At 40.1% G+C, this 21,772-nt stretch overlaps 1 protein-coding gene across 3 annotated transcripts; it reads right to left on the bottom strand.

The window, feature by feature from the left end:
- Positions 1-907: 907 nt before the first annotated feature.
- MMUT (methylmalonyl-CoA mutase) lies at positions 908-21,695 on the bottom strand. 3 transcript variants are annotated; one of them, XM_080616120.1, is made up of 14 exons: positions 21,655-21,675; positions 20,646-20,706; positions 19,911-20,322; positions 17,375-17,742; positions 16,570-16,727; positions 14,568-14,739; positions 12,949-13,197; positions 12,411-12,522; positions 10,383-10,498; positions 9,626-9,741; positions 5,189-5,320; positions 2,903-3,050; positions 2,628-2,795; positions 908-1,348 (listed from the first exon to the last, which is right to left on the bottom strand). In XM_080616120.1, exons 3-14 carry the CDS (start codon positions 20,287-20,289, stop codon positions 1,220-1,222), a joined length of 2,247 nt encoding a protein of 748 aa, XP_080472246.1. In that variant the 5' UTR covers positions 20,290-20,322; positions 20,646-20,706; positions 21,655-21,675; the 3' UTR covers positions 908-1,219. The 3 variants fall into 3 exon arrangements, 2 of the variants coding, with proteins under 2 accessions (XP_080472246.1, XP_080472245.1); XM_080616119.1 differs by lacking the exon at positions 20,646-20,706 and having other exon boundaries at positions 21,655-21,695; XR_013956640.1 differs by lacking the exons at positions 908-1,348; positions 2,628-2,795; positions 20,646-20,706 and adding an exon at positions 4,093-4,345 and having other exon boundaries at positions 2,961-3,050; positions 21,655-21,695.
- Between the last annotated feature and the right edge of the window lie 77 nt (positions 21,696-21,772).

The raw sequence follows: 21,772 nt of genomic DNA on the forward strand, positions 1-21,772 counted from the left end.
CTGTGGCAGGGGGTTGGGACCATATGATCTTTAAGGTCCTTTCCAACTCAAACAATTCTATAATTCTATGAAGAAAACAGCAAGTAATTTGTTTCTGAGCAGTGTGAGACTATGGGCATGTGCCCCAGTGAACAAACTTAAGTAAAGATCTGTATCAACTGCAATCTTTGAAGTGAGGATACAGTGCTCTTAGTTCAATCTGAATTTTCAACCAACTGCAGAAAATCTCAGTTTGAATGAAGTGTTATGGTGCTGAACATCTCAGAAGTACGCTACAGCCTCTTTCACCATAGAAAAAAGCACTATCCCAGGGCAGCTGTACTCTAATTTTATGATGGGATGCAATGAGCAAGAAGCCAAAACAAAGTGAAGTGGAATAGGGCCATCATGCCAGAGACTGCCCCTCCAAAGATCTTCACAGCCCATTTGCCTCATATGGTTCCACACAGGACTTTTCACATGTATAAATCAAATTCCTTCTGGAGGGAAGACAAAAATGGTGAGAATTTAGGATCAACTTACCTGAAGAATGTCCTAGTACTAAATAGACAGGGACAGCAAGAACAAAAATACAGAACTATGGAAGGAAGAATGAGCACTGCAATGAACTTCATTTGAAAAACACCGATGTATCAGGGATGGGCAGTGACGTAGACAGAGCAGAGCTGCATGCTCCTACATGGGCTACTGCCAGATAGAGGATTTGTATCTCATTAAACAAACCCTGAACTTTGATAAATTACGGTTTATCTACTTGTATGTTTCTAAAGAGGTTTAAGTCAGATTAGCCTTAACATCAAAGTGCTGCTGGATTCAATCACATCTCTACTGAACTTCAGTGACTTATCTGAAGACTTCTAGGTCTACAATACCTGCCAAAAAATTCGAAAGAAGTCCTCTGCATGCAAGAGATCAAGCACAGCTGGAACAGATATTTTATTTACCAGTATATATGGAAAAAAACCCCAACAAACCCAAATAATTAGTTCCCTTCATTCCCAGAAGTCATAGTTGTAGAGATAAAATTTTCTTGTGGGTACCTATATAAATAATCCTCAAATAGAACAAGCAGAGAATTAATTTAGAACTTTCTTAGAAAGCACAAAACACCAGGGCACAGGGCAGTGGAACCAAAGGTATGTGCTGGCCATCCCTTGCTGATGATTATATTCTGTAAGCGATTAGTACAAGGCTGGTTGCGTTGTGTGACACTTCAGCATTACACAGATTGCTGCCTTTTCTCCAGGCACTTCTCAATATCATCCAACACTTGGACAGCAGCTTTTGGAATACGAGTCCCTGGACCGAACACATTGGTAACACCAGCTTCATACAGGAAGTCATAATCCTGTTCAGAAAGAAATTTAAGTGCTATAGTTAAAAGTGCAACAGAAAATTGGTAATTGATTTAAAAGTGGTGTATGTTCTATCATGTAGGATGGACCTGAGAAAGTGTATGTGACAAGTCCCAGAAAAAGGCAGCACAGCAGAAAGGGAAATGGGAAAAAATTGGTAGTTCAGAGGTACAAAAACACTCCTGGGAAAGATTTTATTTGTTCAGAATCAGACTAATGTCAGATCCTTGGAAAACATTCAAAAGTCAACTGGATGTGACCCTGAATGTCCTAATCTAAATATAATGCTAATTTTGAAAATACTGCTTTACACAAAGGCTTGGGCCACATGACTGCCAGTTGTTTCTTGTAATTTGAGTTAGTCTGATTTTATGATTGTCCTGAAATTTCAAAAAGACCTGGGACACAGTTATGTATTCTCTCTTTATAGGATACATTATTTTTCAACAACAGGTTAGTAGCATCCCATTGAGAGATACTGAACAAAACACAATTTTTCTCCTAGAAAAATACGAGTTCCGTTTGTTCAATTTAAAAGTTTGTCATTCCTGAACACTCACGTAAGTGGCTAGGAAAGGAAGAAGTCCGGGAAAGGGGTGTAACAGGAGATTTATATGCAAAATCAGACTGAATCTCTCTAGACAGAAGATCACCCTAAAGGTGATTCAGACAGGGAAATTGTGGATGAGCTAAGGAAAACTCTAAGGCAAAAGCATGGATCTGACTGCAAGGGAATCCAAACAACAGTTCAACAGTTTAGGAGAAAGTATAAGGAATGAGAGAGAGGCAACACTGAGGCCTGATGATGGGGAACATGAGAAGAGGCTAAACAGTGAATGTGATATGCAGCCTATAGGTGATGGGACCTGTCCGGTGCCTTAGTCACTAGCTATGACTCTTCCAAACTGTTCTCAGAAGTCGTAAAGTCTCTTAGGAGCTAGCATTTAACAGTAATATGCAAGGTACTGGTAATCAGAAACAACAGAGCATAAAGAACACCTCTCTCAGGCTACTGATTTCAGAACACAATATACCATCCAACAAATGCTGTAAGATAAACCAGAACATGATGTACAGAAAACCTGATCAGCAAGACCTGACAGCACTCTGCAACCATCTTGCAGATCTGTGCAGACCCTGGTGATTGTACACAGTAGCCTTCAGTTTTGTAAATCCCATCTGACATTAACAGAATATAGGAAATAGCTAAAAGCAGTGCAGACAGAAATAAAGTAGACTCTCAGTCCTGATGGAAATGATGTTGATCCGTACCTGAGGTGGGATGACACCTCCACATATGACAAGAATGTCTGGCCGGTCAAGGGCATTGAGTTCTTTGATGAGTTCAGGCACAAGAGTTTTATGACCTGCTGCAAGTGTGCTCACACCAACACAGTGCACATCTGCATCAACTGCCTGCTGGGCCACTTCTCGAGGTGTCTGTATGGAAAGGGGATGACATGAGAATAGCTTGAGCCTTGCTGCTGAACAAGCATTAGAGGGAAAAATGCTGCATTTGAAAAACACTGGACACTGCTCAGTCATACCTGGAAGAGGGGACCAATGTCCACGTCAAAGCCAATGTCTGCAAATCCTGTAGCAATGACTTTAGCTCCTCTGTCATGGCCATCTTGACCCATCTTTGCAACAAGTATACGAGGCCTGCGCCCCTCACGATCCATGAACTTGTTAACTCTGATTGAAAATACATATTGTATCTTAGTAAGTCAAAGAAAATCATTAGAAGTATTTCCACAAATAAAAAAAAGACTGGCTTCAACTGTAGCATCATTTATATGCATCAGATAAAAAGATCTTCTAAGTCATACTTTGTCTACGTAGTCTGCACACTATGTTAATTTTTATGTTATATGATTACTAGTATGATTTCTTGTATTTACTAGCCTCAACAATAAAACGTTCTTTTTTAAATAAAACCATTCCACTACTTTTCTGGTTTCCAATGGACAAAATTTAATGGTTTTATGATTTTATTTCAGATTTAATGAGTTGACTTACAATTAACTAAAACACAATGCTTAGATTTTAAGGAGAATTACAACCAATTATTTCCAAAGAACTTGTATGGCACATAGGCACATAAAGATGTGTCCTAGACATCATACTGTGCATCATCATTCAACTGGTCACAAGTCTGCCCAAAAAAGGATAACTATATCCCTCATTCTGTGCACTCATTCCACCACCTCCCTTCTTCTGGTTGGTAGCAGTTCATATTTCTGTTGTATTAAGGTAACTCCATAACCACAGCACGTATCAATCTTTCATCTTGCTGCTCCCATGTACCACTACTTTGACTGGGACACTAAAACTACCACATCTCAGAAATGACAGTTTTTATTGGTTTTGGTTCCTTTTTTTTTTTTTTTTAATATTCATAGAATTGTAGAATCACAGAATGGTTTGGGTTGGAAAAGACCTTAAGATCATCTAGTTCCAACCCCCCTGCCACAGGCAGGGACACCTTCCACTAGACCACGTCACCAAAGGGTGTGTCCAACCTGTTCTGAGCATTCTGTTGGGAACTGGATGGATTTGTTGTGCCTTGAAATCATATGATGACCTGGCCAGGATGATCACCCTTTGAATCCAGTGGCTTACTCAGGGGAAAAGAATGACTCTAGATAAACCATTTATTAGCACAGATGAAAATCCTCAGGAGGTGATTCCAGGACAGAAATATGCAGCATTTAAGAAGGAAAAAGTAAGAACTCACACAGCTTAAAAAGGAATGTCAACAGAGCCTGAAGAAGCTTCTGCTTGAGGATGTACAGGAGTTTGGCCTGCCTCCTCTATTCCTAAAGACTGCTGAGAAGATCGATGAAGTAGGTATCGGAATCATAGAATCCCAGAATGGTTTGGGTTAGAAATGGCCTTAGTGATCTTCTAGTGAAAAATCCACCCCCCCGCCACAGGCAGGGACACCTTCCACTAGACCAGGTTGCTCAAATCCCCAACCAACCTGTAAGCTGTAAATGTATAATTAAAAATACTTAGAAAATATTTAAAATAAAAAATGATGGTGACATTCCCCAGCACAACTTGACTTGAAAAGTCAAGTCAGGCTAAACATCACTATTGTGAAGCCATCAAGAAATTTCCTTTCAAGAGAGCCTGTAAGTCTTCAATGTGTAAGCCACAACACAGCAGGGACTTAGAAGCATCGATTCATATTACACCACCACCCACTACAGCAATTAAGTTTCTTTACCCAAGAGGACAGCAGCAAAGGCAGAAGCTAACAAAAGGCACAAATAGGAAACTGTTTTCACACATGCTACCATCTTCTGATGTTTTTCTCCCTTGTGGTATGAGTAAGTAACATGCAGAGACTTGAAGCTGTATGTGGACATCCAGATGGATTTTAGCCTTATAATTTTAGGAACAGTAAGAGTGAGGTTACAGGGACAACTTATGGGCAGAACAAAAACAGGTTTTGTAACTATGAGGTGCTGGAAATATTTTAGAGATTACTATTATACAGTCTGTAAAGGAAGCAATTCAGTGTATGGGGATTTCAGGCAATGTTTTTCAGCTTCTTAATCCTGTGGCTGCATAGTTTATTTGAACAAAATTCTCAAATTATAACATCACCCCAGTGGATTTTGTTTTCCAGCAAATACAAGTTCAGTTAAGTTTTGACTATTTTCTTATAGCACTTAGTTCTTATTCTGCTGACAGTCACCGGAGTACCTACTGAGGTCAGTGTCATTCAGGTTTGGGAAATGCTTTCTTAGGTCACAACAAGTAGCACATGTATCTCAAGGATTAAATGTGAGGCTGTGTTTAGCTACACAGGAAGCCATTCTCACCTCTTGATGGCATGAAGAATTTCATCACTCTCTCCAAACTCCTGGCGATAAGCTCCGCTCACCATTCGGTCACTGGCTTTATGCTCCCCAAACACCTTCTTCATTGCATCTGTTATTTCTCCAACAGTGCACCTAAGAGAGAGGAACAAAGTATTAATGCTACCAGGAGGCTTATATGAAAACAGAATACAGATACACACTGGCAGTGGCCCAATAATTGGCCGTGCTGCAGAACAAATTCATTTGCGCTCGTTTCCCCTTTAAGTGTACAACTCTGAACATCTGACTTACCCCACTGTCATCCATTAATAAAACATGCAAGAGAATTTTTAAGGAAATACTGTTTTGCTGATGTGAGAAGTGACAAAGCAACAGGGACCATTGCATGGCAAAATATTTCAAGAAATTAAATTAAATTTTCTCAAATGAGAATTTTTTTGGGGCTCAGACTACAAGAGCTTGCATTTGGACTCATACTATAAATTCAAAATATAAATCAAAATATAAACACACAGAAAAGACTGAAAAGTAACTTCTTAACTGGAATTTATTTTCTTTTCCCTTGATGTTAATATATTAGTATTTATTTTTCTTCTCCTCTACTCTTGACATAGCTCCTTTATCCACTGAGCTGTAGAAGAATCTGGGAAATCCATTTACATGCAAGTTACAAGCTGGAAACACTTTGCATGTTCAAAATCATACACATTTTGCTGCTGTAGCACAAGTGCTAGAAGCAAATCAGGCTGCGATCTATCCGAATAGATTCCACCTGTCTGTGTGAAATCTATAGTGCAGACTTTACCAAAGTAAACAATGCTGCGCTGTATTTACAGTTGACCCCGCAACCAAATACTTGATGAAAGGAACCTTAGAAGGGAAAAACAACTCGTGTGGAGAAAGAGCAGTTCAATCAGTAGCTCAAACACAGCAAGCTTCTTCTGGTATGAAATTAACTGGGATTTGGTACTGAGTAACGATTTTGAAGGTATGTTACTGAGCTTCTGTTGAAATCTGTCATAAAAATATTTAAGTTTATACTTGAATGGAAAAAGACTAAAGAATTTGTATATATAAAAAAAATGAATGCAACCTGCTGCAAATTTTGTCAAAGGAAAGGAAAAATACTACTCTTACAAAGCACTTTAAAAGTATGCTTACACATACAGAAAATAAACCCCATTCAGCTACAGCTAAGCATGTTTCAAACCCCTGGAATTCACATTTTCTCCTGTCATATTGCATTTAAATATAGGGTACTATGAGGCAAAATTAGGTTAAGCATTCTCTGAAGCTTTTAAATGAAATGCTCAAGGGATGTTTGGACAAGATGCAACTTTTTGTCTACATACTTTTCGAAAGGGACGGCAAAAGAATTGTACTTGGTTCTCCTTCTGCCGTTTGCAGTTTCAGTAGCTATTATCTGATTCCTACCTCATGCAATCTGCCATACATCCATTGTAACAGAAGATGCATTTCTGCTGTATTAACTGAATCTTTCAGTAAAATTCAGTTATTCTACTTCCTGTGACCCACTCCAGCTAATCTGCTCTTTTGCTAGCTCATGTGTTTTTATACTCAGCAACCTTCACCATAAACTGTAACTATGCTAATGTAAAATGGCAGAAATCCTATCATGAATATATATGCAAGAACTGTGTAATGCATATGCCTGAAGCCAATCTCCTATCTCTAGGTGCCACTCTTCACAGCTGGCTTGCTTTGTGTCATGCTGGAACACACATTTTTAACTCACACTACTGACACTGTCTTGGCCACTTTTTGTCATTTCCCCTCCCCTGGGCTTTCTAAAACTACATTTTTAACATTCTCTGCTTTTATCCGTTTTCTTCCTCAGAGCACTGAGTTCATATCTGGATTTATGAGGATCACAGTCCAGAAAAGCAGTTAAGGCAAAGTAATACCAGATTTATAGTATCTGTACGGCTATGTTTGAATGTGACTTAGTCTGATACTCTCTTTTAACTTATCTGTTAACAATGATTCAAAAAGCATTAGTTATAAAGCAACTGTCCATGACTGCATCAGAACCCACTGACATCGCTATGCAGTATACTTTATTTTTACAGCACCTGTATGATCTCAGACATCTTAGCCAGTGTTACCTGCATTACAGCAGTTCTCAGACCTTACTGATCATCAGGTTTTGTTTGCCAGGACATCTAAATACTCTTACTAATATTACTGTTCTCTGATATTACTAATAAGAAATTGAAAAGTAAAACTGCTTAAGTGCTAGATTAACTGACTTCCCCAATTCAAGAGCAAGTTTGCAGCAGACTTTGAAATAGTATCTATAAATACTGACTATTAAAACACTGACTGTGCTAGACATCACAGATTGTAGCCTCATAGAGATCCAGCCCATGCATAAACACTGACAACTTACTCCTGTGTAAACGCTGGCAGTTTGCTGAAGGCTCTACAGTGGCATAACACGTCTTTTCTTCTAGAGAAAACTATAATCTTAGAAAAATCTTTCTTCTACTCTTTTGCAGAAGCAACATCTAAGTATAACTTCAGTGCTAAATTAAAGCGCAGCGCGTGTAGATGTGTGCTTTTCTGTTCTTACTATGTGAAAGTGTGAATGAAAGTGTCATGTAAGAAGCGAAAAATAAATGGTTTGGACTATCAATTTTATTGAAGTATTATCTGGCAGCTGGGATAAAGTTTTTTCTGTGTACTGCTCAAAAAATGAAATACATTTATTTCTTCTACAAATACTGCTTTTGAAATCCCTGTATTTTGGAATACAGCCTCTTTTCTTAACAGGAGAAGAAAAGCATACTTCTAATGACAATTACAGTTTTCTTTAATCAGCTAGCCACAACACTAGACCAGTTCTTTACAATAAACCTCCTCCCACTTCTGTTTATCTTTACAGCAAAACTCTGTTCTGGAGATAACTGTTTTAATCTCACTATTATAAAACTTAAGTAGCATAAGCAACAATTCTGTTAAACAGGGCACCTCTCTAAGAAGCCTGTTCCAGTGTTTGACCACTCTCTCAGTAAAGGAATGCTTCCTAGTATCCAGTCTAAACCTCCTCTGAACAGCTTTGAATCGTTCCCACATATCCGACCACTGGATACCAGTGAGAAGAGCTCAACACCTTCCTCTGTAAGTTGCCTCCTCAGGAAGCTGTTCCTCTTCTCCTGGCCAGGCAAGCTCAAATTCCTTAACTGCTCCTCATAGGACATTCCTTCCAGCCCTTTCACCAGCTTTGTTGCCCTTCTCTAGAAGCATTCAAGGACCTTCACATCCTTCTTAAATTGTGGGGCCCACAGCTACAGACAGTGCTAAAGGAGAGGCTGCAGCAACGCTGAATGCAGCGTGATAATCACCTCTTTTAACTGGCTGGTAATACATCCCAGGATGATGTTTGCCTTCTTGGCTGCCCAGGCACACTGCTGACTCACACTCAGCCTGCTGCTGACCAGTACACCTAGACCCCTTTCTGCTGGTTGCTCTCAGTTATGTTTTCATAGCACCTTCTGTCTACCTGTTAACAGGTAATTTGCAGCCTAATCTGGGGTTTTAAGTAAAACTAAAATTTTGAAGTGGAGACCAAAAGACAGCTATATTCTCTGCTTTGTGTTTTATCAGTCTATAACCCCTACAAAATGTGGCAAGGGCAGTGTATTTGTACATAAATAGTAATCTGCACTTCCTGAACTTCTGCACTGCTCAAAATTACTGCTGACCAACCATGCTATATCAGAGCCCCCAGGTGCTCAGAGATTCCCTGTGCTTCCTCAAACTTAGTTAATTGAAGAATGGACAGACAGGATCTATTCTAGAGGCCAACACTGAAGTAGGAAAGAAAAGTCTTAAAAGCACCTTAGGTGAAAAAAGTAAATGTTCCACTGGACTCCAAAGGATGCCTCACTGCTCTACTCAAGAGTATCTTTTATGTGTTCGCCTGACTAACCAAACTTATTTCTCTCACTCAAAAAAACGTTTTCACACAAATTCATGGTGCAATGAAGGATAAAGCAACAGACCATGAGAAGATTGTGAATATCCATTTTCACATCTCAGACGCTCCTTAAGCTCCCTGACCTGTGAAATAGCAGGGTGATAGAGAAACCTAGTTATGTCCTGAAACTGGTAAGAATCTGAGTTGCAAACAACACAATGTGTATGAACAAGGAATGTGTATGAATATAATTAAGATTCTTTGTATCCATATAGTTCTTTGTAAGAAATTAAAGCATAGCCTTATGAGACTGTAAAATGTAATAGTCTATCTTACAATGTCAAACTGCAGTCATCTTTTCCTTCCACCTCTGAAGAAAAACCCAAAACATCTCAAGATACCAAATGCACTGACACCATATCGAAGAACAACAAAAAGGTGAAAATGAACCATCAATCTTTAAACATCAGTTGGATATTCATCTCCACTCTCAATACCTTGAACGTGCTGCTTCCACTGCAAATGCAAGTAAGTTCCCTTCTCCAGTCGCAGCACACTCTGTTAGAGCAGCGAGACATTGCTGGGCTGCTGCTTCATCTCTACTAGCCTTCACCTAACACAGAAGAGAAAAATATTAACTTAAAACAAACTATAAAGTGAGCTGACTTCAAGTGTTAATTCTAGAGGCATGCAATTGTCAATTGTCATATATGCTACTTATATATCAGTAAGATTCAAAGTAAAAAGGTGTCTCAGACTTTAAAATGTGTACAACTCCATAAAAGAACTCTAAAACAATTTTATCCATGTTCTTACTAATTATGAAAGTGGAAGTTGATTTCTGCTTCCATAACCCTGCCCTTAATAGCACTTGACAAGATGCAATAAACAGTCTGAGTGATTAAGTAATGGTAGATATTTTTAAAGCAAAACATTGCATAGCTATTTTCTATCTTATTTTCAGAAAACATAAAGTTCCTCATTTTGAAAAGTTAGACAAATTCACAAGACTATCTGAAATACAATGATTAAAATGAAATGAATGTAACAAAAACATTTTTGTTTGGAATGATAATACTGTATTTCTTGGGATTTTCCATCAGACTCCATTGAAGCTGAACAGAAATGCAGCTTTTCTGCTAAAGACTAGAGCAGATTCTCAGGAATTTGAGGGTCAAGTTTCTGGCAAGCCACCTTTATTCAAGTTCCATCTGCAATTACAAGAACTTTTATTTTTAAGAAAGTTGTTCCCACCTTATTAATCTTCTCGATCTGCTTGCTACGGACTGAAGTATTATCAATAGCCAGAACTTCGACTGCATCCTCTTTTTCTAGCTGATGCTTGTTTACTCCAACAATTACTTCAGACCCTGTTTCCAGTGGAAACACCAGAAACTCAGAACAGATTTGCAAATTACTATGAAAAGACACAATATTAATAGGATAAGAAAACTTTGAGCATTATAATGCAGTGCTTTGCTTTATAACTACATACATTTCAAATACATAAAATTTGTTCTATAGGAAAGACTTAAGTCTGTATTTTCTATATTTTATGAGAGGATGAGATGCATGAACTTGGCGAATACTGGGCCTGAAAAAAGATTTGAACTAAACCAATATTTATCTTACAAACTGATTTTGTAATGAGTCGTCAATATGCATTAGCTATTTTTCTCTTTTTCAGTTTACATGACTGAATCCTACAGAATTAAGCAGAAGTGCTCATCTCCAGCACTTTTCTGCATTCATTTTTCTGATTTACCAGAGAAATAAGAAAGTAAAGTTCCTACCTAAAACTACTGCATGTAAATAAAAATTAATTTGTCATGTTGGAAATCTGTATTTCAGCTTTCAGCCAGTATGGACTTAACCATTTTTATTTGCAGTGCCTGAAAACATTACATTATATATATATATATATAGTTTGGTTGATATGCTGGAGGTAAGGAATGCCACGCAGAGGGACGTTGACACACTTGTAAGGTGGGCTGATGCCAACCTCTTGAAGTTCAACCATGCCAAGTGCAAGGTCCTACACCTGGGTTGGAGCAATCCCAGGCGCAGCTACAGGTTGGGCAGAGAAGAGATTCAGAGCAGCCCTGTGGAGAAGGAATTGGGGGTGTTGGTCAATGAGAAAATGAACATGAGCCGGCTTCAGTGTGTGCTCGCAGCCCAGAAAGCCAACTGTATTCTGGGATCCATCAGAAGGAGCATGACCAGCAGGTCAAAGGAGGTGATCCTGCCCCTCTACTCTGCTCTTGTGAGACCTTACTTGGAGTATTGTGTGCAGTTCTGGTGTCCTCAACATAAAAAGGACATGGAACTGTTGGAACAAGTCCAGAGGAGGGCCACGAGGATGATCAGGGGACTGGAGCACCTCCCGTATGAAGACAGGCTGAGAAAGTCAGGGCTGTTGAGCCTGGAGAAGAGAAGGCTGCGTGGAGACCTCATAGCAGTCTTTCAGTATCTGAAGAGGGCCTGTAAGGATGCTGGGAAGGGACTCTTCATTAGGGACTGTAGTGATAGGACAAGGGGTAACGGGTTCAAACTTAAACAGGGGAAGTTTAGATTGGATATAAGGAAGAAATTCTTTACTGAGAGGGTGGTGAGGCACTGGAATGGGTTGCCCAAGGAAGTTGTGAATGCTCCATCCTTGGCAGTGTTCAAAGCCAGGTTGGAGAGAGCCTTGGGTAATATGGTTTAGTGTGAGGTGTTCCTGTCCATGGCAAGCGGCTTGGAACTAGATGATCTTAAGGTCCTTTCCAACCCTAACTATTCTATGATTCTATGATTCTATAATCACAAAGAAAAAGCTATAACCATACTCATCTGAGATGACTGGTTTTTTTTTCCAGTCTTCAGGGAAAACGGGCAGTTCTCAAGCAAAACCAGGAATTTGGCCAGATACATTCAATATTGCCATCTGCTGGCACTCATGCTTTTAAATTCAGTAATCACAGTTTAAAGATACTAACAGAAATAAAATAATTAGGTATTGAAGGCCCAAAATACTCCTCTAAAATGGTCTTTCTAGTGCTTTGTCTAATCTAGTCTTAAACACATCAAGCAGGACTATTTTCATAATGGTGCTGTATTTCCTACATACTGCTATCTCCTTTCCAAGGCTTTCACTGACATAAAACTGTTATCACTTTATCTCTCAAAATCTGCTACTCCTAAACTAAGAAGAAAAAACCTCAATGAAAATGTGCATAAAAGCCTTTTTTACAAAGGTATTCTGTTGGTAGTTTTCCATTCTTTCATCTCTCTGCTTCCTACCAGAGTCAATCCTGGCTTGTTTTCGGGCTGCACACTCTTCAATACGAAGTTTGGGAATTCCCTCAGCAACAGCTTTAGCCATTCCACCCATTTCTTCTATCTCCTCAACAAGCTGAGAAATGAAGAGGATTGCGAAAGTGATTAGTAGCAAGGTTCTTCAGAAAACAAGCTTTGGCACTGGTGTTATCATTCAAATTTATGTTATACCTATATATACAGGCTTGTGCTCTAAAAGTGTGCTTCCTATCTCTGTGTCTCTGACTACAGATTTTGATATAAATTAAGAGACACCTCAAACAAAAGAATATTCCTGTTACCAAAACTCCATGAATTTGTTCACTTCTAATAGAAGTGTCCCTCTCTCGAAATATACAGTGTATTTTTGTAAAGTTCATTTACAAAGAAATCACTGATGCATAAGTGTAAAATAATTCCCTTGTTAGAAGTTACCAACATTATCAGATAGTACCTTAAGAGGCATTTCTCAAAACTCTTATACCAATTTTCCTACAACACATAAAAGGCTATGCAAACTGACCTTTAAAGCAGCTTCATAGACATCGTCGGTGAGGCACTCCATAAGGTAAGATCCCCCCCACGGGTCTGCCACTTTAGGAATACCTGACTCCTCTTGAATTATGATCTGTGTGTTCCGAGCAATGCGAGCACTCTTCACTGTAGGCAAACCCAAGGCTTCATCATAGGAATTTGTATGCAGAGACTGTGTACCTCCAAACACTGCAGCCATTGCTTCAATTGTAGTACGGATAACATTGTTAAAGGGATCCTGGAATGAAAAAGAGAACTCTGAAGCTCAATGGTTCTGCCAGAGGGCTGAAGAAGATTAGTCACACATGTACTACACTGCAGTGAAATGAATGCAAGATTCCCCATTGAAACACTAAAATCATAACAAAAGCTGAAAAAGAACAGTCAATAATAAGCATTCAAACTATCTATTACTTATCAGTATCTCAGACAAGGAGATTAATCCAGAAAGAAAGCCAAAATTATCAGTGCATGAGCAAACTGGTAATGATAACACAGCAAGGCCTCATTTATATTTAGTGGTATTTTGAAGAACTTCATGAATCCAAGTTGGAGAGGATGGAACAGGAAATCCCAATGTCCTCCATCCTCAGATAACAGAATTCTTGGAGTAGTGAACAGCACATCTGCCAGACAGGTTACTAGTCAAGATCCCTTTTGGAACTAAATGTACTTAGTATTTGTGATAATGGCAGCACTACATAAAGACAGGAATTACAGCTGAAATTTGCTGGTGCTATAAAACTGGCAGATATCTGCAGGAGAACTGGGATATTAACCAAAACAAAAGGATAATCTGGAGCACAAGGTATAGAAACTGTCAGTATTACAGAATATAATCTCAGCCTTTAGGTGAAAATTTTTATCTGTTTTTTTCAGACATTTAGAGAGTCGAGTTGGATATATATGCCTTTAAAGTCAAAGAGGAATTATGATTTAGATTCAATATAAGGAAGAAATTCATTACTGTGAGGGTGGTGAGGCACTGGCACAGGTTGCCCAGAGAAGCTGTGGCTGCCCCATCCCTGGCAGTGTTCAAGGCCAGGCTGGACGGGGCCTGGAGCAACCTGGTCTAGTGGAAGGCGTCCCTGCCCATGGCAGGGGAGTTAGAACTAGATGAGCTTTAAGGTTTCTTCCAACCCAAACCATTCTATGATTCTGTGATCTCCAGGGGGTGACTTACATTCTGAGATAGAGCGAAGAATCACACACTGCAGCTGCCTGTCTAATTTGATGTGATTATTGAGGGAACTTAACAGTAGCTCAGACTGCATAACTCATTCTTAACATGCTTGTTAACATACTGGAATCTTTTTGTGAATACAGTTTCAAGACTCCAGTTTCTGCCTTTCACTTGAGCACTACTAGGCAGTCCAGAATACTGAAGTATTTTGGGAAGCAGCATTTTGGGAAGCAATGCTGCTGGAACTCAACAAGACGTATGTTTTACATAAGCAAAAAGATGTATCCAGTGCTTGTCAGGGTAAGACAGGCTGTCTCCTTCAGAAAGCTGCACCTTTACAAGTAAAATCAGCAGCCCCCTAAAATCAGATATACACCATGAAAACATATTTAAATGAGGAAGTTGATGACAGTCCAGTTTCTAACCTGCTCAGTGAGTGACCAGCCCGAAGTTTGACAGTGAGCTCTCAGCAGAAGAGATTTGGGATCCTTCGGCTTAAACATTTTTTCTACCAAGTAAGCCCACAGTCGCCTCCCAGCTCTCATCTTAGCTATTTCCATGTAGAAGTTCATGCCAATTCCCCAAAAGAAGGAAAGCCTGTAATAACAGTATATGAACAGGATAAAACATTAAACCATTATACTAACTCTGTTTCAGTAAAGGAGAAGCCCTATAGCAAGGTCACTGATTAATTTACTTTTACAGAAATAACCCAGACATAAGATGATGTTCCTGGACATTGATGCCAGCTGATACAGAATGATATGATGCCAGCTGATACGGAATGATATGATATACAGAATGATAATTGGACTTATCTTCCAAACCAAGTGACTGCAAGCACATTGCCAGTGACAATGGTCCCTGGAACTGCCAAACTGTCCCCAAGGACTGTTTTAGGGAAGCCCTAGGTCAAGTGGTGTTCCAGCACGTCACGGATACAAACAGTGACACCCCAGTGCCAGGGAATGCTCGTGGTCACAATCTACTAGAGTAGTTATTCTCACAAACTACTTCTAATGAGAATACATTACATATTATAACCATGTTTTCATCCTTTTACTGATGATTCTAATCAAAATACAAACTTCAATATTGGCAAGCATATCAGGGAACAGACTGATTGATCTCTCTTTTCTACTTATAGCTTCTACGATATATAAATGTAAACATGATAGTTAAAGCTAGTAAACCCCATTATACTAAAGAAGCCTTTTTAACAGTGAATTAGCTATTGAAACAATTTGCCAAAGGCTCTTACAGATTTCTCCATAACTAGAAAATCTAAAAATAAGGCTGTACCTTATTTCTGAATGATTCACTTGGATTTTACCACAGATGCTGGAAATAGGTTAATTCAGCTGACTCCTTTAGTTTGAATGTGCAAGAGGCTATGTGAGTCACGTCTTTCGTTTTTTAGACTCACCGTATAGTTAGGGAATCTGTAAATCAACCAGATCACTGAAACTGCTTCTGCTTAGTTTGGCAGTAGCTATACAAAAATACAATATCCTGCTTAAAAATTTTATTTTTAGAAATTTGCAACTGTGAATTGAACTACCTGAACTTCCCCTTGTTAAGCATTTTCCCCAAATGTTTCAAAATACTACTACTAAAAAGAATAAGTAACACTACAGCCTAAAAGAATTGCAAGAGCTCTTGCTGCATTCTGCAGTCCCAAAGCTACAACTGTATTCGATACACCAGCTTAGAGATCCTTTTCTGATCAGAGAACAATTATGGCAAAAGACCTTGACAATGCTTGGGCTTGTGAGCATGCTTTATTCAGTTTATTATTGTAGACGTAGTCTAAGTGTCTTTTGGACCAGATATATTTTCCTACCACTGAAACTGTGTAACAAAACAGGCTGAGAAAGTTGGGGCTGTTCAGCCTGGAGAAGAGAAGGCTGTGTGGAGACCTCATAGCAGCCTTCCAGTATCTGAGGGGGGCCTATAAGGATGCTGGGGAGGGACTATTCATCAGGGACTGTAGTGACAGGACAAGAGGTAACGGGTTCAAACTTAAACAGGGGAAGTTTAGATTGGATATAAGGAAGAAATTCTTTACTGAGAGGGTGGTGAGGCACTGGAATGGGTTGCCCAAGGAAGTTGTGAATGCTCCATCCCTGGCGGTGCTCAAGGCCAGGTTGGATGAGGCCTTGGGTGGCATGGTTTAGTGTGGGGTGTCCCTGCCCATGTCAGGGGGGTTGGAACTAGATGATCTTAAGGTCCTTTCCAACCCTAACTATTCTATGATTCTATAAAACCAAAACAAAACCTATCTGCAATGTGAGCACTGTCAATATTGTTTTAATGTGTAAAAATACTGAACTTGATATTTAACTCTTTTACATTCTCTTAAACTTTTGGTAAAATTAGAAGTTTTAACAAAAGTGAGTTTTATATTTAGAAATTTCTTTATCTCACCTTGGTGCAAATTCATCAATGGTAAGGCCAGCTTTAAGTCCAGTTCTGCAATACTCCAAGCCATCTGCTATAGTATAAGCTAATTCCAGAATAGCATCAGCTCCTGCCTCTTGCATGTGGTACCCACTGATTGAAATGGAATTAAATTTTGGCATATGCTGCAAAAATAAAAAACATCAGGGTACAATAGCAGAAGGGAGGATCAGATAACTCCTCTATCAACATTCATGAATAATACATTCTTTGTAGACTAAATACAACCCATCTCTATTAAGTGGTGTTTGCAGATGTTTACTTCACACGCTTAAACTATCACCTGCCATGGTATCTTTCTCAATTACAAGCTGTGTGCCACCTCTTCAACGAAAATGCCACTAAGAAAACAACTGGTAGTACTGAACTTCTAGTCATCAGTTCAGAACTTCACCCCTTTCATTACCTCCTTCTCACGTTTAATTTTGCAGCACAAGTCCTTCAAGATTTCTTCCCTTTTTGCTCCTGATTACAGCTGTATTCTTAACCATGGGGCAAAGAACAGCCTGTTTGTTCCTTGTCTATAAGCTTCCTGACATCCTTTAAGGCCTAGGTTCATCTTAATCTGACTTTTAGTTGGACTGACTTAAAAAAACTTTAAATTTATGCTGTAAGTGATTTGGGATCTTAACTTCTCCTCCTGGCCCTTTCTACAACCACATCATTCATCACTATGACAGGTCTTTCCATCTTCTGCTTTGTCCTCCAAAGTGCCTCATAAATAGTTAACTAGATGTAATAACAGAAGTAAATACATTTAAACAAGGAATACCTTTGAGGTGTACTGGAATATGTCAGCAATAATCCTCATTGATGGTTCTGGGGGGAAAATGTAGGTATTTCGGACCATGAACTCCTTCAAGATGTCATTTTGGATAGTCCCTGTCAGCTTGGCCTGAGGCACTCCCTGTTCTTCTCCAGTTACAATGAATGTTGCCAATATGGGAATGACTGCCCCGTTCATTGTCATAGAAACTGACATTTTCTCTAAAGGAATTCCATCAAAAAGGATTTTGGTGTCTTCCACTGTATCAATGGCAACTCCAGCCATCCCAACGTCTCCTCGAACTCGTGGATTGTCTGAATCATAACCACGGTGGGTGGCTAGATCAAAAGCAACAGATAATCCCTGCTGGCCAGCTGATTGAAAAAGAAAAAAAATCCAACAGATTGAGATTCAGAAGTGTTGAACAGACTTGTATTAGAACTGAATCTACATTCGTTAATTTTATTTTACATGATCTAGGCTTGGATGAGAAACCAATTTTTGATGTTAAATGCTGTTTCCTCCCCAAAGATGTCCAAGGTCTTCAACTTTAAATGAAAAAGCTTTTAATTGAGAAAAAAAAAAAAACCCAAACCTGTAGCCCTTCTGACTGAGTCACACAATCAGTTTATCATGCTTAGCAAACTGATTAATACGGTTTAGCCACAATTTGCAAATGTTTATAGACAGACAGTATCAGGGTTTAATACATCAATTTCACTTAGCTGAAAACAAAAGCATGATAAGCGACTTCACATTACCTTTTTCTTATCATAAATTAAACACACGCACACAAATTGATATCTTGCCTACAGTGACAAATGTTGTTTATTTGTAAAGCAAAGTGATACATTACTAAACCTGCAGTAGGAGAAAATTACTCATAAAACATGGAACAGGATACTTAGAGCTCTTGGCAGTCTTGTTGCTGCAACCTGGAAGTGGTAACCCAAACTCTGCTATTCCCAAGCATTCACTCTCTGCCCAGCACTGCTGTTCCTGAAGTAACTGTATCTACTGCATTTGCAAATTGCTTTCTCAACACCAGGAGAGCTTTCCTCAGATACCAGCTATCATCCCTGATCTGAAAAGCTAAGTGTTAGTTCTTAAGCACAATGACATACATGTAAATGTCTGCCCAGTTTCAAGCAATAGAAAGTTCAGCAATTATGAAAACTAGTAATTCTTTTTCAGCATTTCTCCAATTAGAGCGTGATTTTAATTGAATTATTAGAAAGGCTTTAAAATAACAAGGTCAGATTCAGAATCTATGCTAAATAATTCAATAATAATACAACCATTAACACAATAAAATTACAATATCACAATTTCAAATCTCAAATAAAGATGGCAGCAAACATACTTGAGTAACTGAGCTGCGCCAACAGCTAACCCAAGCATTAGCACTTCTGCTTCAGCAGCAGAGTTCAGCAGGAAAGCCAAGTAAGAGAAGGCTGCGTGGAGACCTCATAGCAGTCTTTCAGTATCTGAAGGGGGCCTACAAGGATGCTGGGGAGGGACTATTCAACAGGGACTGTAGTGACAGGACAAGAGGTAACGGGTTCAAACTTAAACAGGGGAAATTTAAATTGGATATAAGGAAGAAATTCTTTACTGAGAGAGTGGTGAGGCACTGGAATGGGTTGCCCAGGGAGGCTGTGAATGCTCCATCCTTGGCAGTGTTCAAGGCCAGGTTGGATGAGGCCTTGGGTGGCATGGTTTAGTGTGGGGTGTCCCTGCCCATGTCAGGGGGGTTGGCACTAGATGATCTTAAGGTCCTTTCCAACCCTAACTATTCTATGATTCTATATCCAGAACAATCTTTCTGTTTAAATGTTTGTTTGTAAACCTCTAATACCCTTTATTTATAACTTCTTAATCTACTGAGAGTTTTATAAATTGAAAGAATCAATAATACTTGCAAGGATACTAAAGCAGCTAATACCGCTTCATATTAGCTAACCATGACTATCACAGGAGGTAAATACCCACAAACACCACCCCCCCCCAACCAGTTATGTTTTAAGTAGGAGGGACTGTAAAGTGGGAAATAAAAAGTGCCACAGATGAATTACTTATAAGTAGTATGTATTTATGAGTTAATGTAAAATTTATAACATTAGATGAAAACCCAAAATGTCAGAATGCACTAACCCCAGAAGTTTAGCCAAGTGACTAAGTTCAACATCATTTTCTGCTGCAATCTTCTCTCACAATCATATAATAAGCATGAAGTGCTCCATAAACTCTGCTGGTTGGACACTTGAATGCAGCCAAATTATGACTCTCTAAGTGTTAAGGCAGAATAACTGAAAATAGCATTTAGCACATTAATTTTTCTACCTGAATAGCAAAATGGAACAAAAGCAGTTTCAGAAATGATCCAGTTTACTGGTAATAAAGAAATAGAGTGCCATTGGGAAGATCCTACCAGAAATCAAAAGTCACAAGGCAGAATAATTATATTCACCATGTAATTTACCACATGAATGATCCCCACTCTTCTGCAAGGCAATGTGGTTTCTCAAAGTAGCCATCTTACCTTTAATGTTGTCTTTGTAGAACTTATTGCTCTCCTCCACTGTACTGAAGCCAGCATATTGGCGGATAGTCCATGGCCTGTATGTGTACATGGTTGGGTAGGGTCCTCTAGTGTAAGGTTTCATCCCTGGCAGCTCCTCAGGGAGGTCTTCTGTGTCCCTTTTGGAGTATAAAGGCTTGATGTTGATACCTTCTGGGGTGCGCCAAATTAAATCCTTTGGATTCTTGCCTTTCAGCTGCTTTTCAGCAAGGGCAGCCCACTCGGGGTGCAGCGGCTGCCTGTGCAGGGAGCGCCATGCGAGCCGGCAGGCTGGAAGTTGTGCCAGGTGTGTGCAGTGGTGGGTCCATAGGTGCAATAGGGCATCTTTGGCTCTTAGCATGGCTGTCCCACTGGTTGGTTAGTAGGTGGCAAGCTGAAGAAAATAAAAACACGTATTTTGCATTATCATATAAATCTAACATGAGAGAAGTGAGCACGGAGAGGTCCAGCAGTTTGCTAAAGCCAAAACAATTACTCAAGAAAAACTAATTATTTAATTATGCACATGATAGATATCCTCCCTCCTTGCCTTTCAACCAGACAATGTGTAAACAGAGTTCAGGAAAAATCCTACCTTTTGTTCTTGCTACAACCACATATAAAATTTATTTTAGTCCCAAAGCAACGTCATCATTAATCAGTCACTGAAAAAATCAGTGTCAGGCATGAAAGCAGCATGCCCAGCTAACAGCTTACCTTCCCATCTCTCTCATCTATGAATTCCTTAATGTGAAAGAGGGATCCCCAAAGAAGCATTCTGAAGGAAGTGGACTATCAGAAAATTGCTGACAATTGTACACTTTGGGAAAGGGGGCTTGGGCTGGATGGAAATCAGAGATATACTAAGAAAAAGAAAGGTGGTATGCAAAAACAGAGGGATGACACAAGCTGCAGAGCTCATCCCACCATGCATGAGACTGATATGGGGATAAGTTAAGTAACTCTGTAATGCTGTAAGTTCTTCAGCTTCTGCTCTGTGTATCCTATCACTGCATTTCCTTCACAAGCCAAAACCTTTACAGTTTGGCTCCAAAGTCCTGTCAATTCCTCTCCACCTCATATCCTTCAGAACTCCCTGGAAACATGCTTCCCTGACACCTTTATGAGAAAGTGTGCACAAAACTGGAAAGCATCTTTATCAGTTATGGTGCTGCAGCAACATGCTCCACGCAACTGCTTTAATAACAGATATGCCACGTGTGCTTTACATATAATCTGATAAGCATGAAGATGCACCAGAGGAGTACTGAGTTCCCCGCAGAGGCGTTATTCTGCAGCAAGGATGGAAGACAACCTCTGCCTCCACTGCTGCACGGATCCCGGCGCGCTTCCCCCGGCCACGCACCCCGAAGGAACCACAAAACTTCCCTGTCACCTTCCTACAAACCTCCCCCTCCACCCCCCATTCCACTGCACCCACACCCGGAGGGGGGACAGGGACTAAAAAGCACCGTCCATCCGTCCCTCAGCGCCGCGCCGCACCTGGCCGCCCCACAACCACCCTGACAGGCCCGGCGTCTGTGCGTGCCCAGCGCCCCCCGCCGCTACAGCCCGCCCCCAACAAGCCCTCATGGCGGCCAATGGGACCGGAGGTCCGGTGCGGGCGCTGCTCCGGGGGGTAGCGGCTCTGCCCGCCAGCGAGACGAAGGCAGGGAGTCGAGCTACAGAACCACGACACACTCCAACCACGGCTATCCTCCACTACCTGCTGCCTGCCCCTCAGCTGGCACCCAACACCCGCGCAGCACTGCGCTTGCGCGTTGAGCGGCAAGGCGCATGCGCACAGAGTACCACTCGTGCACCGCCCTCCAGGCGGTAGGCGG

Source organism: Psittacula echo (assembly GCF_963264785.1).
Source record: "Psittacula echo genome assembly, chromosome: 4".
In the NCBI taxonomy this organism is placed as follows: Eukaryota; Metazoa; Chordata; class Aves; order Psittaciformes; family Psittacidae; genus Psittacula; species Psittacula echo.